The sequence below is a fragment of the Euleptes europaea genome, chromosome 9, assembly GCF_029931775.1.
Source record: "Euleptes europaea isolate rEulEur1 chromosome 9, rEulEur1.hap1, whole genome shotgun sequence".
NCBI lineage: Eukaryota > Metazoa > Chordata > Lepidosauria > Squamata > Sphaerodactylidae > Euleptes > Euleptes europaea.
The window spans coordinates 30,708,827-30,735,871 of record NC_079320.1 but is presented as its reverse complement, the minus strand read 5'-3'; the positions used below and the strand labels follow the sequence as shown (position 1 = coordinate 30,735,871).

At 43.1% G+C, this 27,045-nt stretch overlaps 1 protein-coding gene across 1 annotated transcript in view; it reads left to right on the top strand.

Annotated features, from left to right (window-relative positions):
* Positions 1 to 27,045, top strand: part of SEC24D (SEC24 homolog D, COPII coat complex component) — a 67,757-nt gene that overhangs the window by 31,676 nt on the left and 9,036 nt on the right. Inside the window, exons 10-18 of the mRNA XM_056855949.1 lie at positions 1,520 to 1,644; positions 3,775 to 3,966; positions 6,850 to 6,943; positions 12,819 to 12,935; positions 14,271 to 14,441; positions 15,730 to 15,826; positions 16,710 to 16,855; positions 20,418 to 20,556; positions 23,053 to 23,171. Of these exons, the coding sequence (XP_056711927.1) occupies positions 1,520 to 1,644; positions 3,775 to 3,966; positions 6,850 to 6,943; positions 12,819 to 12,935; positions 14,271 to 14,441; positions 15,730 to 15,826; positions 16,710 to 16,855; positions 20,418 to 20,556; positions 23,053 to 23,171 (1,200 nt within the window). The remainder of the gene's footprint in view (positions 1 to 1,519; positions 1,645 to 3,774; positions 3,967 to 6,849; positions 6,944 to 12,818; positions 12,936 to 14,270; positions 14,442 to 15,729; positions 15,827 to 16,709; positions 16,856 to 20,417; positions 20,557 to 23,052; positions 23,172 to 27,045) is intronic.

The following is a 27,045-nucleotide window of genomic DNA, read 5'->3' as shown; positions in this document are numbered from 1 at the left end:
GAACATTTAGATGAACTGTAGTGAGTTAATCATGGGGCAGGAAGTAGCTTTCATAAAACGCTTAACATATGCTAGAGCTTGGGCTGATGGTTTGATAGTGGAAGTACCCTGGGAATCTAGGCCAAGTGTGTGTTTGAATTCAAGGACTATCCAGTGCCAGCTTGGGGGGGGGATGTTGTTTATCATCTTTATGTTCCTAGAGCAAAGGTGACCCCACAAGTGATTGAAACGGATATCTGATATCTCAATTGCCTTCTCATAAATTGTCCTGGCACTGGTGCTTTCTTCAGAAAAGCCTTGAGAAACGCTTTTGTCTGTGTCTTGCATACTCACATAGTTTTATACTGTAGGTACCTCAAATCTCTAATGCAATTCGTTCTCCGAGCACAGCTGAGAATTGAGTGGAAGTAGTGGAAGTATCAAAATGCATTTAAATCACATTTTGTTACTCTCTCTGAGGATGTAGCATATATACCAAATGCTTACCAGTGGCCTTTATTACATTTTTGTACACAAGTTATATAATATTTCACATAACAAGGAACAGCATCCAGGGATTAGTGCCAATTAAAGATGGTACTCAGCTGATTTCATCCAGCAGAAAGGTTTCTGGAAGTGGGGTGAGTCTTTCCTGGCCTTTCTCTTCCCCAAGCAGCCTGCTGTTTATTCCGAAAACCTGTGGAGGATGAAAGAGGAGGTGATTTTACCTAATTCCCCCTTATCACAGCAGCTCCCTGTACTGTGCTGCATATTGTTTGCAAGGATTTCCTGACCCTCAGAAAGGATTTTTAGAGCAAACAGTAGGCTGCTAGGAGAAGGTGTAGAAAGATCCTCTGTGCCAACTCTTTCCTCAAGCTTTTCTGCTGCCTCAAGCCTTCTGTGTGCTTCTTAATAAACATCTATTGCATTTTTGTCTTTCCCTTTCTCCAAAGAGCTGAGCTGCATCGTTCTCCTTTCCCCCCATTTTACCTCACAACCACTTTGTCAGGTAGATTAGACCAAAGGAGACTGATGGGTCCAAAGTCACCTAGTGAGCTTCACAAATGAGTATAAATTTGAACCAGTCAAAGTAGAAGACATTAACCACTGTATCAAGCTGTCTGTCAGCGTAGTGAATGCCTGCTGGAAGAAGGAACTTACTTGTTCAAACAGGATGTTCTGTTCATCAGTAAGTGCTGGTTATGTTTTCTGACAACTGAAGTCACTTTTTGATGCAGTTAGGTTGGGTAATTATTAAAACCTTTATGCAAACTGAGTGTATAAATGGAAGATGAAACATAAAGTTGGGCACCTAGGTACTGTATATGAGAAAATATTTTCCCTCTGGTATCAGCTTATTGAAATGTGATATCTCAGTAGAAGAGAGTTATCATGGAACACCTTTAATTTTTGCAAAAATAAATAAATAACCTACAACTATAATCTTCCCAAAGATTATCTGGGTATTCTGTGAAAGTCTTTACCTAGATTTCGAATCCTGGGTGAGTGAGATTTTTCCCCCTGAATTTCTTTTTGGTAGAACAACAGACCTCCACAGCCGCCAGCCTATATCTTTATGATCGACGTGTCGTACAATAATATAAAGAGTGGCCTTGTTAAGATCATCTGTGAGGAGCTGAAGACTGTCTTGGATAGACTTCCAAGGTAATGAAAATAGTGATGCTCGGTTTGGTAAAGACAAACAACCACTGCAAAGTGAAATGCTTTGAGTTTGATCCAAAGGAGCCCTTATGTTCACGCAAAGAACTTCTATATGCCTTTCTGTTCTAGAGGTCTTTGTCTTGGCATTCCAAACTTTGTTTGCCACAACACTGCCTTAAGTATTTCCCCCATTTCTTTAGAATTTCCTCCTGCCCATTACATGCATCAGTATACTGAACCAAAGGATCTCTTTGAGATCTCTACCTTCCATCCCCATGTTGTCACTGTATCAGTATTATTTATTTGTTTATTTTTCATTTATAATCCTCCTTTCTCACCGGGAGGATGATAAAAACTTTCAGTCAATCAGTAAACCAATTACAAAATATAACATCAGGCAATCAGTGAGCGGATTGCCGCATATGATAACATTAGACTCTTAACAGCAAAGATTCTTAGTAAGACGAAATAATGCAGTTGGGCAGTTTAAAGCCACAAGACAATCACTGTAGGAAAGATTTTATCCCTAATAAAAGTCATCTTCTGAGCTGAGCCATTACACTGCAGCTTTGGTCATTCTACAAGAGCGCCCTCCTGAACAGTTCTGTTTTGCACAATTTGCAAAATGATAGAAGTGTGGCAGTCTTCCTAATAGCCTCGGGTCAACTATTCCACAATATAGGAGTAATGGTCCAAATGCTGCTGTTGTACCACCTTCATTTGTTCGGACGGGGCTTGCTGAGAAGAGCGTGTGTCAGTTCTTGTTCTTGTCCCAAGAACAAAATTCAACGAACTCTCAGTCCCAAGTATTTGAATAACAAAGTCCTCCCAGCAGTTACTTGTCTTACTTATTTTACTTTGCTCTGAAACTTCTTCCTTCACATGAATGACTGAAATTCTTGGAGGATTCCTTATATTGTAATTTTTTTTGTCCGTACAGATGCCACAGCTTTAAATATATAGCATGGGTTTTTCATAAGTCATCAGTTTAAAAGGAAAAGGCGTGGGGGCACAGCTTGCATTTTTTTTACCTATCTTGTTCCTTAGAGGCCTTTTTTTCTACTACATTTGCAAGTAACCAGAAACTCTTCTTCCGTTGGTTTAACGTAATGAAGCCATCGTTTGGCACTACATAACAAGAGTCCTGGGTTCATGCAGTCCCCCACCCCCCTCACATGCTTAGAACTAAGGACAGATTTCTGATTTAGTATAAACTATACTTTGCCATTCTGTCTGGACTGGCAGACTATGGTTTTGCTTCCCTCCAAACCAGGATTGCCAATAATGGGTTGAAACTGACTATTTCGTTCCATCACACCCTCACATTCCTCTGGTGCCTTCTTCTGATACTTAGATCCAACCCAACAGTATGAAGCCCTGTCCCTGAAACACCTGGGGCTGATTTGTGGCACGAAGCTGGGGGTGGGCACAGAGAGGAGCTCTTCCGGGGCTCCAGTCGGCGGTAGGGGGTTGGGAGCAGGACCCAATGGGAGTCTTTTGGATGTCTCCACCAGGGCGCCAGTCAGAAGGGGCAAAGGGCCACGCAGACCTGTGGCGTGGACCCATTGCGTCGACCTGCCCTCCCCCTTTAAAGCCAGGTGCCGCCGAGGCTGCGCCCGCTTTCCAGCATCATGGAACAGGCAAGAGCAGGGAGTGGAAATCGGTGGGGCCATGATTAACCAGTGAATCATAATTAATTGGTGTTATTCATACCCCAACAGCAAACCTGTGCTGTGACCAATTGTGATCAATAACAAGACATTTATTTTTTTAAGTATTAATTGCCATTTCCCTTCACTTGAAAGGAAAAGTGCTGGTACAAAGGGAGAGATATTTATAGCATTCTGGCTCAATGGGAAACTACTCAGGAAGCAAATAATATCCGCTGGCACTGGCATAACTCTTATTTATGCATCAGGCTGTTAATTTTTTTTTTAACCACATATACAGTATTTGATTTATCTTGGTCATATCTACTGTATGTAAGGCTGAAGTCTGGATATTTCATTAAGATACTTCTTGTGTCTTCAAGCGTAGCCAGTCAGAATTGACCATAAATTAGAGCTAGCCTCCCTACCCCCCCAGCTGTGAAATTACCTGCAACTGTGCTTTCTAAAATAATTTCTCTTTAAGGGAAGAGCAAGAGGAGGCCTCGACCATTCGAGTTGGATTTGTCACCTACAACAAAGTCCTCCATTTCTTCAACGTAAAGAGCAACCTTGCACAACCTCAGATGATGGTGGTCACTGATGTCAGTGAAGTGTTTGTCCCTTTACTGGATGGCTTCCTTGTGAACTTTCAAGAGTCACGATCTGTTATAAATAAGTAAACAAATCATTTATACTTTTCAGATTCAGATATATATATATGTGTGTGTGTGTGTATCTTGATTTCTTCTATAGAAATCAAAGTGGTTAACCACCTCAGTTTGCATACAATCAATCTGTTCAATGTCTGTCTGTTTAAACAGCATAATCCTGATCTATAAATAAATACATACAAATGTTGACTGCACAAACTATCAGTAGGTGGTTCTAAGAGCTACTTTGCACATTTACCTTTTATCATGGTTACGATCCCCAAGTGTTATTATTTCCCTGCGGATCTCGCTGATGTGGTGGTTTGCTTGGATATTTTTGTTCTTTCCTTGTGGGTTGTTTTTATTCTGTTCTCCCTACTTTTCTTGTCAATCATGGTATGTTCCTGCTTTATGTTTCTCTTAACACTTTCTTTGTATATTCTGCTTTCTTCTCCTCTCTGGTTTAAGGTATTTTTGTCTTAAAATCAGAGAACAGAGGGAAGCAGTTTTCCCATACTTCAACAGAAGCCTTGGTAGATAAAGAATAAAAAGTAAGAAATGTGGCTCCCATTTCTCCTATACATTCCACCCCAAAGAGGGTATCTTTAGGGAGGAGATAGAAATACCCCCAAGTACAGTCTTAAAAAACAAACCATTGTGGAAAAGCATTAACACAAACTGCATGGGGAAACGAGCAGATCCACAGGTTAGGCTGGATGTGTAAATCTGCTCTAAGAATATTAATTGATTGATTGATCGTAGGGGAAAGATGTTCAATATCCTTGTCTCCTAACTTTGCTGGAAAAGCTGAGAATACAGACCACCTCATGGCAGCTGTGCATACGGTTCTGATCTGTATGCAGCACTGGGAATCTTGCCCAGTGAGGATGTGAGCACACAAGAATGCTTGCACATGCACATTGATCATATAGGTGGTAGGGCAGCAGCTTGATGATCATGCCAATTTCCTTTGCAGTGCAATCCTATGCAGAGTTACTCAAGTCTAAGTCCACTGAAATCAATGGGCTTAGACTGGAGCAACTCAAGTTGCAGCTGACTTACTGCGACCCTTTATGGGGTTTTCAAGGCAAGAGACTAATAGAGGTGGTTTGCTGTTGCCTTCCTCCGCATGGTAACCCTGGCATTCCTTGGTGGTTTCCCATCCAAATACTAGCCAGAGCTGACCCTGCTTAGTTTCCAAGATCTGACAAGATAGGGCTAGCCTGGGCAATCCAGGGCAGGGCAGGGGTCCGTTTAGACCACCAAAAAGCCTATGCTGGGGACCTGCATGGACAAAAAGCCATGCATGGCAGTGGCTATAATAAGGAGTGAAAGTGTCCAAGACTGAGCAAAAAATTGGCTGGATCCAACTTCACATGTGCAGATACTGTCCCTCAGTTCTAGGAAGACTGCAGTGCTGATAGTGTCAATTTAATCACTGCTTCATGCACATAACACCCAGTCATGAGGCAGTAGAAGAAGAGTTGGTTTTTATATGCTGACTTTCTCTACCACTTAAGGAAGAATCAAACTGGCTGAGAGGTGGGGCTGAGAGAGCTCTAAGAGATCTGTGGTTTGCCCAAGGTCAACTTTTCCATGTGGGGAAACCAATCCAGTTCGCTAGATTAGCAACCACCACTCATGTGGTCACATCATGAGACGACAAGAGTCACTGGAAAAGACAGTTATGCTAGGAAAAGTTGAGGGCAGCAGGAAAAGAGGAAGACCCAACAAGAGATGGACTGACTCAATAAAGGAAGCCACAGCCCTCAATTTGCAAGATCTGAGCAAGGCTGTCAAAGATAGAACATTTTGGAGGACTTTCATTCATAGGGTTGCCATGAATCGGAAGTGACTTGACGGCACTTAACACACACACTCATGTGGAGGAGTGGGGAATCAAGCCTGGTTCTCCAGATTAAAGTCCACTGCTCCAAACCACCGCTCTTAGCCACTACACCACAAGTACTTTGTCTTGTTGCTGATGAGTATAGTGTTAGACTCCAATCGATTTTATTCTGATGAATTCCTATGCAGCAGTCTACCAAGAGGAAAACCAGATATTTCTGAACGACTGCCTGATGAGATAATGTGGGAGGAAATAACACCCCCCACCCTTTTGAGATGACAGGTACCTCAACGGCAAGGAATGTCTCATTGCAGACACTACTGGCATAAGTAGAGCAGCTATTGTAGTGGTGAGAGAGTTGGCCCAGGACTGATGATTCTTGGTTCAAATCTCCCTTCTTCCATGGACACTCACTAGACGACCTCAGGCCAGTCGCCCTTTTCCTAGAATACCACTAGAATGTGCTGGATGGTTGTGAAGATGAAAGCATGCACACTGTCCTTGAAGGAAGGACAAAATAAAAATAGCATAGATGAGAATAAGATTGTAATAGGATTGGTAATAGGAGAGCGGGATATAAGAGTGATGAATGATATGATAATGAAAAATAAGAAAGGCCACCTCGAAGCTCTGACTTGTCATTGAAAAATCAGTACACATGATCAATTCAATTTGTGCTGGTTTGGTATTGTATTCGCACCCTGATATTTCCAGTTTTGCTATTTTGAATAAAATTTGGGGGCTTTTAAGATATGAAACTAGTGCGTATATTTGTACATGTGATTCAATACAATGGAAATAATTTGTTAAATTGTATAGTAGCATTTTATCTATCATATTTCAAGAAGTCATTTGCATTCTTAAATTGCCAACACATTTTGTCCTGCGGAGCAGAACTCAAAGCTTTTAAGCTAACAACTGAAATCCTGTTAAACTGTTTTCAGTGCACAATTAATTTTTCAGCAGAGGATCAAATGTCTTTATGTGGTTTTACTTGGTTGTAAAGATTATTCTGTCTTCTCTAAACTGCTGAAACCTTCATCTTCTCCTCCTTCCCCAGCTTACTGGACCAGATTCCAGAGATGTTTACAGATACTAACGAGAGTGAGACTGTCTTTGCTCCCATTATCCAGGCTGGCATGGAAGCACTAAAGGTTAGGATGTTTCTGTTCGTACAAAAAGTCTGACTTGATAAACTATGAAAGTGGTGCTTGGTTATAAAGTTGCTGGATACTAAGTCAGACTGTTGGTCTGTCAAGATCAGTACTGTGACTGACAGAGGCTCTCCAGGTTCCTGGGCAGAAGTGTTTCACATTACCCACTAACTGATCCTTTTAATTGGAGATTCCAGGGATTGGACCTGGGACATTCTGCATACAAAGAACATGTTCTACTATACATACAGTGCATTCCTAAGGAGAGTTACTCCAGTCTAAGCCCATTCTAAGTCAAAGATAGGACATTTTGGATGACATTGATTCATAGGGTCGCCATGAGTCGGAAGCCACATAACGGCACTTAACACACACACACACACACACAAGCCCATTCATTTCAATTGGCTTGAACTGGAGTAACTCTCCTTAGGAATGCACTGTAAGCTACTGCCCCACCCCATGGTTGAAGTTAGCCTTTCCCACCAGTCACAATAGGAAGCATGAAAAGACACCACTAATAGTCTGAAGTCTGTCTGTATGATAAAGCAAGAAAGCACTTGAATTTCATGATCTCTCTGGGCTATAGTCTAGACATGCTGTGAAGGAAAGGGAAAAAAGTAAATATTGACCCATGTATAAGGTTGTGTTTTCTATTTATTTGTACACTGGGAAGTAGCTGACTGACATGGTTTTTCAGCACCCACAGTAAAATCAATATGATCAATAGTTTTATTACAGTTATACAGAACGCAACAGCATACACTGGAGTTACACACATTTCCCCCCCCCTTAGGGAAAGCATTCTGTGTGAAGGAGGTTCAGTTTAAGGTTGCATCAGCAGTTGCATTTGACATACTGTGATCTCCAAAGTACAAATTCAGAGTCCAGAGAATAGTCTCAATAAAGTCTACGTGAAGTAGTAGTTTAAGTGTTGGACGGGAACTAGAACACCCAGGTTCTAATCGCCGCTCTGTCATGAACCTTGTGCTGTTCACTTATTTAGGAATGATTTGCAGGTAATAAGGAATGGACATTTTTTGAAAAAGGCTTTCATGAAAATCCAGAGTACATAAAAGAAATGATATATCCTCTAAGGTCCTTTAATATTTTATATAGCCTTCCATATGTTAAATAAATCTAATCAAGTGAATCCTTCTTGTGGTATAATGTGTCTATTAACCCAGAATTAAATTTCTGTGGTAAAACTAGTTTTCAAATATGTATCTTGCAGTAATAAATGCATTATAACAATGAAAAAATGAAATCTTTCATAGTTTGTCATTTATTTTGAGTTATTTGGCAAACAAAACCCTCTCTGCTGCCAATAGTAACTTTTGAAAATTAGCACTGAACAATATTTCCTGTTCGTAAGGGTATTTCAATGTGAGTAGCTCACATCCAATTCATTCATGGATATTCATAAAAAAGAATTTTAATAATAATATGACAAATCCTGGTCTAGTGTATATTTTTTAAAGTATGTAAAAATCTAATAACAATGGGGAAAATTACCTAAAATTCATTCCAATAATGCATGAAATATATGTGCATTCATGTACCTGCACAATATAATGTGCAATATGATACGCATATGTAAATATTTGTATACTGTCTGGGATCCAAAGAACTGTGTCTGTTTCCACTATGTCAAAAAGGCCTGCTTTTGAAATTAAAGAGGCTTCCAAAAGCTGTTTTGTGATATGACCATCCGGGGGAGGGAGAAAGAAATCCTGCTGTCCCAGCCCAATGCCTTTGTGTGAACACACATTTCTGCAAAACAACTTTTCAAAGGATAACTGCTTCTGAATACACAGTAAAAGAGTGTGCAGATCCTTCTAGTTTTTAGAATCTCATCTTGTATGCCATTTCAGCTTCATTGTCCCTGAATTTATGATTCATAAAATAGAGTTTCTGATTTGCACACGTAAGAGAGGAACCCATGAGGACTTGTGGGGAAGTAAATCCCTTCCTTCCACCAGTGCCTGCTTCATGTCCTCATACTTTCATCTTTGGTGAAGTTCTTTTGGGTTGCCTAGGCAATCCAAAATGGTGGCTAAGACCTAAAAACCCTGCCATTCAAGAATTTTCAGCATTCCTCATGTTGGAATTCACTTTTCCTTTTCATCCTGGCAGTCACGTCCTTCCCGTCTTGATTGGTTTTTTTAATGGCAAATGTTAGTTTATCTTATCCGGGCAGGTTCTTGTCATCGCAAACTCAAAGCACCATGTGCATTGATGGCACTATATAAATAATACTAATGATTCTAAGTGGGTAGTTCACGCTGCCCTGATTTGGCTTGGTTACATTTTTTTGCCACAGATGTTGTTATTTTGTTCGGTTAAAGATGTAGTTCAATTTCGGGTGCTAGTTAGGAACTACGATTTTGTTATTCTTTGGAGAAAGTTTAGTTATTAATGGTGTTGGCTTCTTTGTATTAAATATAGTGTGTGAGTTTAGTTTGAAAGAAGAGGTATTTATTTATATAAATTTAGATAAATTCCAAACATCATCTGTCATGAGTGAAAGAAATAAACAAACGTGCTGGGAGCGCACATGCAAGAAAATTAAAACCAAAACCCATAAAATGAATACATCACGACTTCAAAGGGATCAATCTAGGTCCATCTGGAATTTTTTTGTATATATTTACCATGAAAGCAATCTCAGTGGCCTAGCAGACTTCTAGTCTCTACATTTATTTTTCTTATGTTTCTTTTTTCTTATGATGCCAACTGTGAGCAAATACAGTAATGCAAGTTATGCTACATAAATCAAATGATCTCAGTATCTCTAATTCATACCATCTTCATAAAAGAAAATAGATGTCCAGGTACAAATTGCTGCTTTGTCTAATTGTTTTTTACATTTGGGGAGTCTTCAGAAATGATCACTCAAGATGCCCATAAATGTACTAAGCCTTACCCAGGCCACTCTTGACAACAATAGTGAATGGCTAGCTTGCTGGATCTAGAGTGAAAGCCGTTTGTGTGAATCTTACTGCTTTTGACAGGTATTGAATTAATGGTCCAGCAGTTGTTAGGAAGCTAGATATTGTACATACCTTTCCTCCAAAGCAATTATGCCTGTTCTATGATAACTATTTTCCTCCTGCTTTAACTTGACCCCATTTCGACAGATTTCTCCCTTTCCATTATTTGTTCTGGAATTGTTTGCAGACACTGCCTTGAGAAAAATGCTTTGACCCACTTGTTCATGCATCATTTATCAAATTATGAAATTGCCTGCACAGTCTTTTGAACAAATACCTTATGAGATGCTCAGAACCTAGGTTTGGCTTGGTTACAGTCTACACTTAGCGATAAAGCTCACCTGGTAGGGGATGAGCACTATGCTTCAGGTTTCATCTGCCTCACAGGGATGAGGACTATAAAACTCTTTTGTGTTAAAAGTGCTATAGAAATATATCATTTATAAGAATAGCACAGTTGGGAATGTAACTTTGGAATGTAACTTTGGAAGCAGGAGAGACAAGGCGTATGAGCAAGATGTAACAGGCATAAATTTGCAAAAACAGGAGCAGGGAGGCCAGATTTGATGGAAACTGTTGCTGTCCTCAACCATAGGCCTGGCAGAACATCTCTGTCTTGTAGGCCCTGCGGAACTGAACTAAGTCCCACAGGGCCCTGGTCTCATTTGACAGAGAGTTCCAGTAGGCCGGAGAGCCAGATGTTTCTCGGGCCAGGGAGCACTAGTAAGTTATTATTAGAGGAGCTTAGTGCTCTTTGAGGGTGTATCTGGAGAGGCGGTCCCTCAGGTACGATGGTCCCAGACCATTTAGGTCCTTAAAGGTCAATACCAGAACATTAAACCTGATCCATATTCAATCTGGAGTCAGTGCAGCTGCTGGAGCATCAGTTGGTTGTGGGCTCTCCCTGTATCAAGGAGTCCCTGTAAGGACCTTTGCCGCTGCATTCTGGACCAGTTGAAGTTTCCGGAGCAGACCCAAGGGCAGCCCTGCGTAGAGCAAGTTACAGTAGTCAAATCTGGAGGTGACCATGCATGGATCACATTCAATGAGGATTTGATAAAGTTATCCACCCATAATTAGCCCACAACTATTTTGGTTTACTGAAGTATCTCATCCCGGGGTGTGTATGGCAAAATAATTTCTCGATTGCCTCAAAGCAGGAGGATCCTTCCAGAGCTGTGTTTTGGTGGGTAAAAATGACAGAATGGGATGAAAATGAATGGTCTGTGATAGCTGCCTATGTCTTTATGGTGCTCCTGATCTTGATCTGAATTGGCTGAGGCACAACAAAAAAAGATACGAAACTAAAAGCACAAACAGCAGCAGCCAGACATTTGCCAGATTGTAGACATTGGGACTGCATCAAGCTGCGCTTTGCTGATACCACTTATCTAGAATGCAAACCCTTTGGTATTCACTTTTATCCTCGAGTTATCCACTAAGCCCTAGATTAGTAACTGCTGGGAATGCTGCCATCTTCTGCGTCCTTTGAAGCTGATTCACAGTTTAGACTAGATCAAGAGACGGCCTAATCGCCATAATGGGAGCGATGCTGCATCATTGCACAAGCACACACCCTGCTCTGAGTAGGCCTTAATTTGAATTCTGCTTACTTGGTCAGGGATTGCACTTAATCACCTGCACGTGCCATATGTGCTGTGTCAAGGAACTGTAGTTACAGGAATTTCAGAGGGGAGATGCAGAAGCAGAGACAGGGAGATTTCCTGACTTGAGCCTCTTTCCCGTGGCCTTGAGAACTGAATAATGGGGATCTGTCACTACAGCTCTGTGCTGGGGCATCCTCCTCACAGTTGCTTGTGCCAGTGAAGCCATGTAAACTGAACATTTACAACTTAAATGTAAAAGAGAGCCAGCATGGTGTTTTGGTTAAGAGCGGTGGTTTGGAGCGGCGGCCTCTGATCTGGAGAACCGGGTTTGATTCCCCACTCCTCCACATGAGCGGCGGAGGCTAATCTGGTGAACTGGGTTGGTTTCCCCACTCCTACCCATGAAGCCAGCTGGGTGACCTTGGGCTAGTCACAGTTCTCTTAGAGCTCTCTCAGCCCCACCTTCCTCACAGGGTGCCTGTTGTGGGGAGGGGAAGGGCAGGTGATCGTAAGCCGGTTTGAGTCTCCCTTAAGTGGTAGAGAAAGTTGGCATATAAAAACCAACTCTTCTTCCTCCTCCTCCTCCTCCTCCTCCCAGTTGCTTGTGCCAGTGAAGCCATGTACACTGAACATTTACAACTTAAATTGCATTATCAGCATGGTGGCAATGATCTTCATACAGGCAGGAGCAGCGTCAGCAGGTTCCCCCGCTCCCAACTCTTGCATTTTATACTTATATCCCCAATGTATATAGTTTTGTAATTATATCCCCAATATTGGGCCAGATGTTTCATACCAGAGGGACAGATTAATGACTGGACATTGTGCGGCCAGGCCCAGATAAAAGCAAATGAGTTCTGTTTTGCAAGAGGACAGTAAATTGCTTTTTCTGCTGAGCTGTAGTGTTTGAATTCCCTTCATGCTGATTAGGAATTGTCAGCACAGCACAGCTCTTCGAGATGCAAGTTTTCTGAGACTGGTCATTTAATATTGTTTGTAGCATGGAAGTGGAAGTGTTTGTAGCTCTTCTCCCGAGTTAAACATTTCTGTGTTTGGATTAAGTATTTGTGGATATTAAGTTCTCAACTTTCCAGTTGCGTTCTTTGGGAATTTTGGTGCCACAAAAGTTCAGGCTGTAAATAAATGGACTGTTTAGTTTATGATGGTTTGGAGTTTACATTGGCATTTGAGACTCGGCTAAAATCTTATGAAAATTTTGCCCAAATGTTTATAACCACAACAAAATAAAGGTCATTTTTTGTATCTTTACAACAGGCAGCGGAATGTGCTGGAAAGCTGTTTATCTTCCATTCGTCGCTGCCGACTGCGGAAGCACCAGGGAAGCTAAAAAATCGAGATGATAGAAAACTGGTCAATACAGAGAAGGAGAAAGTACTTCATAATTTATTTGTAGTTTACTGTAAAAGTTAAAAGATGTAGATGGTTATATTTGCTGTACCGAATTTCCACCAAGAACAGTAACCATAAGCTAAATGATAATTAATATTTTTTCTGACAAAGATTTTTAGTGTTCTTCCTTGTTGTCTTTTAACATGATGTTGCATATGAGTGTTTTCAATGCTTTAGCCTGCTTAACTGTATTGAGTGTAAAGCCCTAAATCTGCTTGAGGGCCCAAAGAAGGCATTTTTAATGGCTTCTGTTAGAAGTGATTAGGGAGGGAAGGCGGCAGGGTCTATCCTGATCTCGGAAGCTAGGCAGGGAAAGTACTTGGAAGGGAGACCACCAAGGAAGACTCTGCAGAGGAAGGCATTGGCAAATCACCTCTGCTTAATCACTTGTCTTGAAAGTCACTGACTTGACGTCACTTTACACACACACATTAGGGCTGATTCACTTGTGCATGTCGGTCACTGATGACTGAGCCCAATTTTTCAGCTGTCTCAGTGAGAACCCCCCCTTATATATGGCTCAGAGGCAGGCTATATGCATGTTGTGAGTTGATTTCTTCCTGATCTCTCTCCAGTTTTAGCCTGTGTTGTCACATTGAACTAATGGGTCCTCCAGTATCCTAAACCTTGCTTCCATTGGTGAAGGTTTCCAGCCACTTTCCTGTGTATCCAGTGCTTTCCTGTGGCACTAGGTACTTTCCAGGTCATTGAGAGACACTGGTCTCGCGTGAATGGAGGCTCCTTGCACCAGAGGGACACGCCCGCAATGGAGGACCATTTCAGACATGGAAAAGAGGGCAGCACAGATGGAAGCAAGGCTTGGGATCCTTGCCTAAGAGGTAGCTTTTGGTGACACAGAACTGGATGGGTAGGAAACACAAGACCACCTGCGTATGATCAAGTGTGATCTAAAGCTTTTGTGCTTTGCATCACTCAACAATAAATGAAAGTTTTATCTCTGTTTAATCTGTCAGGATGGATTCCTGTGTCTTGTTGCTGATAACATTGTTGATGCCACAGTCAAGCTCTGAACATGCCTGTGCAAACTAGCTTTGGGTTATGACTTAATCCGTTTTGTGAACAAAGCGAACATTCAGTTTGTGATGGGAATGTCTACTTCTGCTCAGCGAAGTATATTCAGCTGCCTTTGATGCTAGTGGATGTTGTGTTTACATGGGTGCAGTCGCCCTGTAAAAAAACAATACTTTAATTGCATTTACTTATTTTCCTGCTGATTAAACGTGAATATTGCCAAGCTGTTCCCATAAACATTTTAGTTTGTGTATTACTCAGAATACTTGCTTTTAAACTCTCCAGACGCTGTTTCAGCCGCAGACAAATATTTATGAGACTCTGGCCAAGGACTGCGTCGCTAATGGCTGCTCTGTGGATCTGTTCCTCTTTCCAAGTCAGTATGTTGATGTCGCTTCCATGGGTCTAATTACGACGCACACTGGAGGAACACTGTACAAATACAGCAATTTCCAGGTAACTGCCAAGAGGTTCCTTTTCTGTCCTACTACGTGCAAGGGATCTGTTATACAGCTCGGCCTCAGTGCATCCTAAACAGTGAACTAGGAGAGGCTCCAGTGGAACTGTCTGAAGGGCCTGATGCAGATTAGGAGACCATTTACAACATGCTTTAACGGAGGATTTATAATTTACTTTCTGCTTCCTCTCAGAATCTGACCACATTTGACACTTAAACTATACTATGAACGGGGACATAGAGAGAAGTGCAAATCCAAGCTAATCCTGTAGGCTAGAAGTCTTTTTCTAGCAGAGTGAGTTTTCAGAAAAATTTCTGATTCTTTCCAGTGAGAACCTTCATCCACGTCACTTTTTAAAAACAAAAGTACTGGATTGGAAGCAGTGGTTAATTTGGCGACGGCATTGCTTGAAATATGGGGATGCGAAAGTTGGCTTGCTTGAATTGCAAGCAGTGTAGCCAAGTGTTACCTACACCTCTAAGGAGTTTAACTCTGACAGGGTTTTCAAAGTGTGAACTGCCTTTTCTTTGGCTATCTGAAAGTGGCTAGAGGAGGCGTCATCTCTGCCTGACAGCACCCCAACTTCAATATTTGTGTCAGATGGACCTGAAGATGCTCTTCTGTATTTCTTCATTCAGAATAACATAGAAGATTCATGGACTTAAGCTATGTGGACTTCCTGTGTACTGGTCCCTGAGCCAACAGAGCAATTCTATTGCTTTTGTTTTTCTTAGGCAATTGCTTTGCTTTCCAGTTTAACTTGCTATAGGTCAGCATAGGGTGAGACCTCTCTCTTTCCTTCTGATATGGTCTGTTGCCCTGAGGTGGAATATTGTAAGCTGAGCAATTTATTTTAGTTGCAACATCAGAGTGGGGGGCAAGGGAGTGTTTGCAACACATTAAGCTTCTGTACATCAAGCAGAGTTTCAGGCATCTGGCTTAAAAATGCTCTTTCAGTTCATCTTGAACGAACAAAGTGTTTGCTTTCTAAACATCCCTGTGAAACCTTCTTGGTTCTTCTCTGCACCACTGTGAGGAATCCATTTGAAAAGAGCAATTGTAGCTGGTGATGCCATATTTCGTTTGGGAATTTTAACAAGCAGACGGAGAGGTTTTTTATCTCTCCTTATATGCATGAGTGGTTCTGAGAGGACTTAACTGTGCTTTTCATTAAGGGAGAGGATCTGTATTGTTCAAATGCTGGAACGTTTTCTGTTGTATTGCTGCCATCCAGTGGTAGACCAGTGGTTTAGTAATGTTCTGCACATGTGTGTATTTTTTTTAAGGTACATTCTGATAGTCACCAATTCCTGAATGATCTCAGAAAGGATATAGAGAAAAGGCTGGGATTTGATGCTATCATGAGAGTTCGCACTAGCACAGGTAACAATGCTATTTTAGATAGATGGTTAAACTACTTGGCGACTTCAGTTGCAGTATTTCACAGTCAGTGAAAGAATTTGTGAGATGAAGAAGAAGAGTTGGTCTTTATATGCTGACTTTCTCTACCACTTAAGGGAGACTCAAACCGGCATACGATCACCTTCCCCTCCCCACAACAGACACCCTGTGAGCTAGGTGGGGCTGAGAGAGTGTGACTAGCCCAAGGTCATCCAGCTGGCTTCGTGTGTAGGAGCAGAGAAAAATCCAGTTCACCAAATTAGCCTCCACCACTCATGTGGAAGAGTGGAGAATCAAACCTGGCTCTCCAGATCAGACGCCACCAAACCACCGCTCTTAACCTCACACCACTAGGAGTCCACCCAGTCTAAGGAAGCAGGATTTAGGTGTGTATAAAATTTAACAGACAAGCAAGGCATTCGTCTTTCTAGTCACATACTTATTTTTAAAATTGAGAAACAGCAGATTTCTGGGATTTAAGTCTTGCCACTTTGGAATTAATTCATACATAACAGGAACTTCCAGAGGTGGTGGTGGTTCATCTGGAAAGACATCATGATTGCCCAATGTTTATCTTGGGCATCTCCAGGAAGGGCACCTCAAGGAAGAGGCCAATTCAGAGAAGGCCATGTCAGAGATTGAAATACCATCTCACCTTCATTTAACTCCTGTCATTTTCACATATTTCTTTTGAATACGGGTCCCAGATAGTGTTTAAATGACATTTGCCGCATGAAGGCAAAGAGTCACAACTTTACTCTACTTGTACCACTGGCCTTGGCTTTATTTTTATTTTTTATCTCTTAGTGACCGATGCAGCCCTTTTTATTTTCTTCTAGATCACTAACAGTGCAATCTGTTTTAGGTTTCAGGGCAACAGATTTCTTGGGAGCCGTGTACATGAACAACACAACTGATGTCGAAATGGCAGCAGTGGATTGTGACAAAGCAGTGACAGTGGAGTTTAAGCATGACGACAAGTTGAATGAAGACAGCGGAGCTTTAATCCAGGTAACAGAACTATTGACCCAAGGTCATGTCTCTTCAGGGCCTTTCCAAATGGACAAGCAAAAGCACAACTACCACTGCAGCTGTTGGTGTCCCCTGGGCCAGCATGCAAGGATGAGTGCTGGTCAGGAGAGGACCTAAATAGGCCGGGGGGGGGGGGGGCAGGGGCACACGGGTGTGCCTGCATCACGCTCCTGCCGCCTTCCCTGCCACAGCCCCCCCCCCCCCGCCGCCGCCGCAGCAGTATGCTGCCTGACAAGGAGGGGCAGATCAACCTGGCAAGCATGAGGCAGGGTGGAAGCAACCGGGAGAAACCTCCCCGGCTGCTAGGCTCCGTTTCACCCTGGTAGCTGCGCCCTGCACCCACAGTGAGCGGCTGTAGATAAGTCTTGGCCGTGCTTTTGTCATGGGGAACATACTGACCTCTTCCCTTCATGGGGGTGCTATTTCCCCTTCGATATCAAAAGGCATTTTGCAGCAGGTTGCCCTTCTTACAGACCTGGAAATAGGACTGAGAGCCAGCGTGGTGTAGTGGTTAAGAGCGGCAGACTCTAATCTGGAGAACTGGGTTCGATTCCCCGCTCCTCCACAAGCCCAGCTGCGTGACCTTTGGGCCAGTCGCAGTTCTCTCCGCACTCTCTCAGCCTTACCTACCTCACAAGGTGTCTGTTGTGGGGAGAGGAAAGGAAGGAGATTGTAAGGAGGTTTAAGGATTGATTCTCCTTAAAAGGTAGAGAAAGTCAGCATTTAAAAAAACCAACTCTTCTTCTTTTTCCCTTCTGGTGGGAGGAACTTCTACCCAGTCTCAGTCCTTCTGTTTCTTTCAAAAGCAAGGTTTTCTGCTTTGAAGCAGGGGTTTCCATTTTTTCTGTAATACCCTCAAGACTGTGGCTGGTTTAGGTGAGGTGTGCTAATATCGTGTGTTGTCCTTCAACATGCCACCATACAACAGGAAGAGAACTGCAAGGGAAATTGTGGCCCATCATTAAAGCAAAATTGATACAACTGTACTGTAATATAGCCTCAAGATTTTTGTTTTCACAGATTTTCTGTTGTAGAGGATAGAAATCTTATTTATTATTTTTTTCTGGCTTTTCTGCCTTAAAGGTTTTAGTATTTTCTGGGTTGTTGTTTTTTTAATCCAAGTTATTAGGCAAGTTCCACAATGACCTAAACGTTTGATTTAATACTATTAGTCACCCACCTGGAAATCTAGTCCATGAGTCAACCACAAATCTTTGAGTAAATGCAGTTAAATAAAACATAATTAACCCTGACATGGATGAAGTCATTCTTTAGGAAAATACTTTTTCTTCCCTTTGCCTCCCAAACTCTGGCATAGGGGAATGAATGGTATCTTTCCTGTCATCAAGATCTAAAAGGCAAATTCCATGCTGGCCATAATTAGACGAGGAATAGAGAATAAAACTGTTGATATCATACTGCCCTTGTACAAATCTATGGTGAGACCACACTTGGAATACTGTGTACAGTTCTGGTCACCACACCTAAAAAAGGATATTACAGAGCTTGAGAAGGTGCAGAAAAGAGCAACCAAAATGATTAGGGGACTAGAGCAACTATCCTATGGGGAGCGGTTAAGACGCTTAGGGCTGTTTAGCTTGGAAAGAAGGCGGCTGAGGGGAGACATGATAGAGGTCTATAAAATTATGCATGGTTTGGAGAGAGTGGACAGGGAGAGGTTTTTCTCCCTCTCCCATAATACTAGAACACGGGGTCATCTGCTAAAGCTGGAGGGTGAGAGATTCAAAACAAATAAAAGGAAGTATTTTTTCACACAATGCATAGTTAAATTGTGGAACTCCCTGCCCCAGGATGTGGTGATGGCTGCCAGCTTGGAGGGCTTTAAGAGGGGAGTGGACATATTCATGGAGGAGAGGGGTATTCATGGCAGTTAGTTAGAATGGATACTAGTCATGCTGCATACCTATTCTCTCTAGTATCAGAGGAGCATGCCTATTATTTTGGGTGCGGAGGAACACAGGCAGGATGGTGCTGCTGCAGTCGTCTTGTCTGTGGCTTCCTGGAGGCACCTGGTTGACTACTGTGTGAACAGACTGCTGGACTTGATGGGTCTTGGTCTGATCCAGCAGGGCCTTTCTTATGTTCTTAATTATAAATCAGTGTCGAACTGCCTGCAGGTGGTATAAACTATCAGTGGAAAAACGGGTTACAAACTATTATAATCGGACAAGCTCAGAAGTTGCAAGTTCCTGAATTTTTCAGAGCCATGTTCTTCAAAGTGAAGATAAGGTGTCAGAATATATGAGTAAAGAGAGGAAGATGACCTGGGGGAACCTTTGTTGAAGGGCACAGAGACAGGAGCTTGACAGGTATAGAAGAAACAGCATGGTGTGAGGGGATTACAGCTGTACAAGTATACCTGAGTATAAATGAGATTTCTTGGACTGGGTGAGGGCAAAAGATCTACTGAGTTGAAAAGGGATGCTGTGATTTCATAAAGCCTGAGAAACACTGTATAAGCCAGAAAATAAGATACTATTGCCAGATTACATTCCCAGTCATAGAATAGGTTCATAGTAGGATACCTGCTCTGCCAGCATGGTGTAGTGGATAAGAGCAGTGGTTTGGAGTGGTGGAGCCTGATCTGGAGAACTGGGTTTGATTCACCACTCCTCCACATGAGTGGCGGCCGCTAATCTGGCAAACTGGATTTGTTTCCCCACTCCTACACACAAAGCCAGCTGGGTGACCTTGGGCTAGTCATGCTCTCTCAGCCTCACCTTCCTCACGAGTGTCTGTTGTGGGGAGGGGGAAGGAAGGTGATTGTTAGCCGGTTTGATTCTCCCTTAAGTGGCAGAGAAAGTCGGCATATAAAAACAAACTCTTCTTCCTCCTCCTCCTCCTCCTCATATATTAGATCTAAGGTTTACTAGCTGCCTGTCCATTCCAAAGCTCAAAATGTTGGTTTTGATCTTTAAAGCCCTAAACCATCATGACCTAGGATACCTTAAGGACCACCTGATACCATATGAGCCTGTCCAACTTTGATCATCATCTTAGGTTTAGCTTTCTGTCTGTCTGCCTTCAGAAGTGAGGTGGGGTAGCCATAAAGAGTCTTTGATGCCTTGCTTGAGGAATTGCCTCCTTCTGAGTCTCCACCTGGCGGCATATTTGTTAACATGGTGCCGGGCCAAAACTTTTAAAAAATTTCTCCCAGGCATTTCAAGCTCTGGTGATGCTTTTTCTTTTTCTTTTTTAAAACTCTTTGTCTTCTTCCCACCTCACTGCGTTTGGATTTTGATTCGGTGCTTCTTTCTTTTCCTTTTATGCATGTTATTGGTCTATACCATTCATGCTTTTAGACACCCTGTGTATCTGAAGTTTGCTTCCATAGGTTTTTTGTTCTGGTTTACAGTATTCACTTTATGGTATGTTTTGCTTTTACAAACCACCTTGAACAATTTTGTGAGCAAAGTTGTTCAGAAACATGCTAGATAAATAAAACAGTTGAAACCTTGGAATAAAATATTAAATACATTCAGGGTTTCTGCCTGAATTCACTTTATCTTTGCCTTCCCAGTGTGCCATTCTTTATACTTCAATGAGCGGCCAAAGGCGACTGCGCATCCATAATCTGGGCCTGAACTGCAGCTCCCAGTTAGTTGATGTTTACAAGAGCTGTGAGACAGATGCACTCATCAACTTCTTTGCTAAATCAGGTAAGAGTTTGACCTACAACCCTACTTTTTTTGCCGAAGACTATATTGGCACAGCCTAGTTCCGTGTTGGCGAACCTATGGCACGCGTGCCCGACCTGGCACGCGTAGCCCTCTCTGCCGGCACGCGGGTAAGTGGCTCGGGACGGGACCGAAAGTCCAGACGGGCGAGGCAGCGACGGATGGAAGAGGTGGAGAGAGAGCAAGCCCACTTCCCGAGGGACGGGGCGAGGAACCGGCAAGCCGACAGAAGACGGAGCGCAGAGACGCTGCGGGGCACCGCCGCACCCCAGCTGTAGCCCCGCCGCCGGTCGCGCCTGCGCCAGTCAGAGGACTTGGCTGGGGCGTGGGGAGGAGGGCAGGATGTTTCAGCCCTCCCTCTAGTTCCGCCCCCAAGACCTTATTAGGGCTGAAACATCCTGCCCTCCTCCCCACGCCCCCAGCCAAGTCCTCTGACTGGCGCAGGCGCGACCGGGCGGCGGGGCTACAGCTGGGGTGTGGCAGCGCGCCGCCGCGTCTCTGCGCTCCGTCTTCTGTTGGCTTGCCGGTTCCTCGCCCCGTCCCTCGGGAAGCGGGCTTGCTCTCTCCACCTCTTCCATCCGTCGCTGCCTCGCCCGTCTGGACTTTCGGTCCCGTCCCGAGCCACCCGCGTGCCGGCAGAGGAGGCTCCACCCCCACCAAAAGTCGACCACGAAGCCTCTCCTCACCGCCCCATTTCTGGTTTATTCCCCCCCCCCACACACACACACAAGAGAGGTGGTGTGTGAGGTAAAGCGCCACCCTCCCCCTCCCCTCACAGCGCGGCCGGGTTCTGAATGCGCGCTCGAGGGCCGGCAGCGCCAAGGCGGGCGGCGAGGAGGAGGTCAGGGCTCGGGGGGGTGGGGAAAGCAATGTTTGATTCAAAACTCTGCATGGGGGGTTATTGGCCATTTATGAATGGGAGGTTTTGCATTGGATTTGCCATTCAGATGCACATTTTCCCCATCCAGATCCTCAGAACTCAACAATAAGCCCCCCTGCAGAGTTTTTTTTCAGACGGAACCCTCTGAATATAGAGCAGGTTTTGCTTCATATATTTGCTTTAGGGTTGCCAGGTGTCTCTCCCCCAATCATTTACCTCTTTTCCTGATGGTTCAGTTACAAATATCAAGTTTCACTTTGAAGAAGAGTTGGTTTTTATATGCCGACTTTCTCTACCACTTAAGGAAGAATCAAACCGGCTTTAAATCACCTTCCCCTCCCCACAACAGATACCCTGGCCATTTATGCATGGTCAGTTTTGATGTTCGCTAAAAGCTCTTTTTTAAAATGTGAATTTAAAACTGCCTATTCACGGTCTCGAAGCAAAAGGAGAAATTCCACCCCTCCCACTCGCCTGCTCCTTTGTTCCTGTTTGCATAGCCATTAGCATGTGCATAGCTAACCCGCCGCTGTTATTTTGCATGGTTCCTTCAGGGGAATTCTTCAGGTTAAATTGCCGTGTTGGCACTTTGCGATATATAAGAGGGTTTTGGGTTGCAGTTTGGGCACTCAGTCTCTAAAAGGTTCGCCATCACTGGCCTAGTTTCTCTTGCAATAAACAACTCTTATAAAACCAGGAATGATTTACCAGAGCAGCCACATAAGTTGGTTTAGGAGTATGATTGCTGTTTACTTCGTGCATCTATTGCATATGTCATCTAAGTTCTTGGGCAAGTTATGCCTTAGTGTCTCAGCTCCCAGTTTGTACCACAGAAATATTAACAACTGATGTCACATTGTGAATACTGCGAGAGTAGGACAGTAAACCATTGTGCATGCTGCAAGTGATGTAGAAATAAATTCTGAGTTGTTTTCAGTATTCCTAAAATGTATTTTAAGCCAAGAATCTGTTACTCTTTCTAAATATATGAAATCAGTGGGTTGGGTTCAAAAAAACTGTGAACCAAATTCTCTTTGCGCAGTGGATCTTTTCCACTTCCCATTGCAACCCCCCGAGCCCCAGAAAAGCCGCTGCTGAAGGACCATGAGGCATAGTATGGAATGCAGCATTATGCCTATGGAAGAAAACAGAATTGGCAGAAATTGTATTCTTCCTCTTACTTTAGCACTTTACAGAGAGAGTTTACCCTAGAGACTTCAAATTGCTTTTTAAAAGGTGCAGTATAGTGATGTTGTGTGGTTGTTGCATAGTGTTAGACTAGGTCTGGGGAGATGTAAGTTCAAATTCCCACTCTATCGTGGGGTTCAGTGGGTGAACTTGAGCTTGTCACTCTTTCACAGCTGAACCTACTTCAGTGTTGAATGAAGGGTGGAAAGACCATTCCTTGGGCTCCTTGAACAAAGAGTGAGATAAACATATTTAGTACAGGTTTCTCAATGAAATACATGTTGATTTAATAACTGAAGTCTGCTGAATTTGGTAAATACAATGACATGTGGAATTTTTTCCCCTGAACCTTCTGGGAAAGGGGGACAGGATGTAATTGAGAATTTTTTGTAACATTTGTGTCATTATAGCTTACAAAGCCATTCTCAGCCACCCTTTGAAGACTGTTCGTGAGATCCTGCTAAATCAGACAGCTCGTATGCTGGCATGTTATAGAAAGAACTGTGCCAGCCCGTCTTCAGTGAGCCAGGTATTTATTTATTTCCCGTTCTGATTTCTAAATTTTTCCCCTCCATCAAACACTATTTCTACTGTTCTTGTTTTGTTTTGCACTGATCTTATGAAGAAATAATCTGCACCTTTTGAATGGTAGAACCCTCACTCAGGTACTTACATGGGACTTCAAGTTAAGCATAACATAAACAGATATTTAAAAATACCACGTTGCTAAGCCTATTTAATCAGTAGAAGAAACACTGGGCATTCTTAACTAGTTAGATCATAACTTTAAACCTTGGGAGGTAAACACCACCAGCTAAGAGTCTTGGCATGGGATACACCCTAATTTTAAACTTTTCATAATAAATTCTCTCATGTATGTAGATCTCTTAAGTCCAAAACGTTTCTAGCTTTAACTCTGGCACCTTTCGTTGCCAGCACTGATGTAATCAGATTTTTAAGTTTGTCCTGTGTGCGTTAACTATATCTGGAAGAAACTGCATGATGAGGCAACAGTCTTGTGGCACCCTAAAGACTACCTGCAAAATGAATTGAACACTTCTCGCCTCTGACATGGAGGCCTCTGGGTCACAGATGTTTATGCTGCAATAGATGAATTAGGCTTTAGCATGCCACAAGCAAAAACAGCATGTTCACACTGGATTTTGTTCACATTGGATTTTGTAGCACAAGCAGCACAGACCGTCAGCTGTGACTTTGCACTGAGTATATTACAATATATAAACACATAGTTCAACAATTATAAAAGTCATCCAACGTTAAAGAACAATGAATTATTGTTGAAAATACAAATATATTTGAATAAAATATAACGACTTCCCCTTCATCTCCATCTACCTCATTATAAATTTGTATACTCTCTTGTATAAGGTTCTAATCCTAATATTATCACAAGTATATATATAAATTTTTGTATCCAAATCAAGTAAGAGAAATTCATGTTATCATATATATAACTATATATTTTAATATAAAAGCATCCCTAATAGTAAAAAATGGATTAGATCAATGAATTTGAATTCCCCCATTTGAAATTCATTTTCACAATAAGTTCTCCATGCCTCCCATTCTCCCATAAATTGCATATTATCTTTTTGATTTATGAATGCCGTAAGTTTTGCCATTTCCACCAGTTCCAGCATTTTTTGTATCCAGTCTTTTTTGTCTGGAATGTCCGTCGATTTCCATTTAGCTGCATAAATCAATCTTGCAGCAGTGGTGGCATAGATTAAGAATGATCTCTGAGTCAAAATAGACTCTGGTATCATACTAAGTAACATCATCTCGGGTGTTTTAGGTATATTGTTCTGTATTATCAATCTTATTTCATTGTAGATCATGTCCCAAAAGTTTTTTGCTTTGTCACAGGTCCATCACATGTGGTGAAATGAACCTATTTCTGTATTGCATTCCAGCACTTTGGGGACATTGATTTGTAGATCATTGCCATCTTTTTAGGTGTTAAATACCACCTATATATCATTTTGTAGATATTTTCTCTTAATGATTGTGCAAGAATAAGTTTCATGTCTCGTGACCAAAGTCTTTCCCATTTATCCAGTGATATATCATGGCCCACCGTTTGTGCCCAGGTAATCATAGTAGGTTTAATCTGTTCTTGCTCACAATAAATTTCCAATAGTAATTTATACATCTTAGATATAAGGTGGTCATTTGTATCCAATAAAAGTTTTACTGGATTTATTATCCAATAAAAGTTTTCATACAATTTCATACAATTTTCATTGTTAGTGGGTAGTTGTATTTGTTTCCTTTTGTGCTGTTGCCCTTCAGAATAGTTAAACATTTAGAGTAGGTAATCCTAAACTTCAAAGATAATTTCCATCGTGCTTGGTTCATGCCATTGTGAAGCAATAGCACAACATTGTCTGTTCAGCAAAGATACAAAATAATTGACTTCCGGTGGCTGAGCTGATCCCGGCGCTTGTCTCTTGAGAGAGTTCTCAAGAGAATCCAAGATACACTCTAATTGGAGTGATTTATTTCACTCCAACCCAGTCCTAATTAGTGGATTGGGATATAGGAATTCCTCTGCAGCCTGAAGATAGCAGTTTGACGCCCATACTCTCCGAGGGAGCTTTTTTAAGTCCCCTGGAGGTGTGGAGACTGTCCTGCTTGGCATCGAGGGGAGAAAGCATCGTCGTGAGCGTTTTCTTTGGCGTCTGGCCAGGTTCTCGCTCTGAGAGAGAAGGGCATCTATGATTGGGTGTTTCGGCTTCGCTTGCTTCGGGAGGCAGGACCTTAAAAACTTTCACTCCCACTTCCTGTCTCCTGGGAAACGCCCCCCTTCTTCTCCAGTTCTTTCCTGCCTCGCTATCGGGAGAGCGTGTTTTTTCAACTCTCTGCAGCTTTAGGAAAGTTCCTTTTTCTTATCTGATTCTTCTTATCTAAATCTCATCTATTTAAACCTATTCTATCTTAATCTGCTCTTCCTTCACTGTTTTCCCTCAGTTTAGGCTTTTAATAGAGGGCAACGGTCGAGTAGCGAGTTCCCGCCAAAACAAAATTGCGGACGATCGCCCCGACCAATACATCGCCCAGGGCGATTTGGACCCCTCTCTGCTGAGACCAGCCGCAGGAGGAGACCAGCCCTCTTGCAGCTATTCTGCAGGCGCTAAAGGCAAGAAAAAAGCCGCGCCTAGAAAAAAGAAAATCGGTCGGCGCACGGGAAAGCGGCCAAGCGCCTCCTCAACGCCGTCCGTGGTCACAGAGCCCCGAAGGTACCAAAAATGAGCGCGTCTCCTCCTCACCTCCAAAGCGCTCAGGGACACACAGCGGCGCTGACCGCTCCGTTCCCAGACCCCTGAAATGAGCACACAGCGGCTATGTCCGCTCCGTCTCTAGCCCACGGCGCGGAGCACACAGCGGTGGCAACTGCTCCGTCTCCTCGTGATGGCGCCGCTTCAACCTTGCAGGGGCCAGTCGCAGAAGCCTCCTTTGGTAATGTACCTACGCAGTCGGTCCCCATGGGGGCGGGGGGACTGGCGGGGGGGCTAGAATTCTTAAGGGCAGAGTTATCTGCCCTAGTGAGGGATTCTTTTGCCGAAGGCCTGAGAATGGTTAGCTTGTCTTCCCCAGCCCCTTCCCGCGGCCCTTCTACTTCGCGGGACCCTCCCCCGACTCTCCACCAAAAGGGGGCGGATTCAAGCGCCAAAAGTAAAACGAGCAAGCATCGCCTTACAAAGGCTGATCTGAAGGCTCAATCCATGTCCTTTTCACAGCAGAAGGAACCCAATACCTCTCCCTTTTCCTCAGATGACGAAGGAAGGGAGAGAGAGGAAGGCGAATTCTCTTCTAGTGAAGAGGAAGAGGGGGCAGAAAATAAGCAGAACAGAATTTTTAATGCTGAGGATTTTCCCTCTCTTCTGACTAAAACCCTGGCAGCCTTAGATCTATCAGAGGAGGCCGCAACTCCCCCTACTGGCAAAGGGAAAGGCTCAAGGGAATTTTTTCATATGAATGACTCACCTTCCAAATTCATCCCTGTTCCAGATTATTTCACTGGGCTAGTTAAGACCGAATGGGCTAAGCCTCTGGGGGGGGGGGGAAGGGCCCCTCAATTCACCAAAAAGTTTTACAACTTGGCAACTACTTCAGCTGAACTACTTCGGGTTCCCACAGTTGAATCCCCTGTTTCAGCCCTGCACTCTGCAGACTTGGCTACGGAAGAGGGCCATGTAATGATTAGAGATCCTGTGGATCGCAAGGTTGATCTAGCCTGCAAACGTTCACATGAAGCCTCAGCGCTAGCTACCAGTGTGTCCATCTCTTCAGCCTTAGTCTCTAGGGCAGCTATTGTTTGGGTCAGGAAGTTAGCCCAGCTTATACCCGAACACGATAGGAACGCTCTTGAGGGGGTGTCA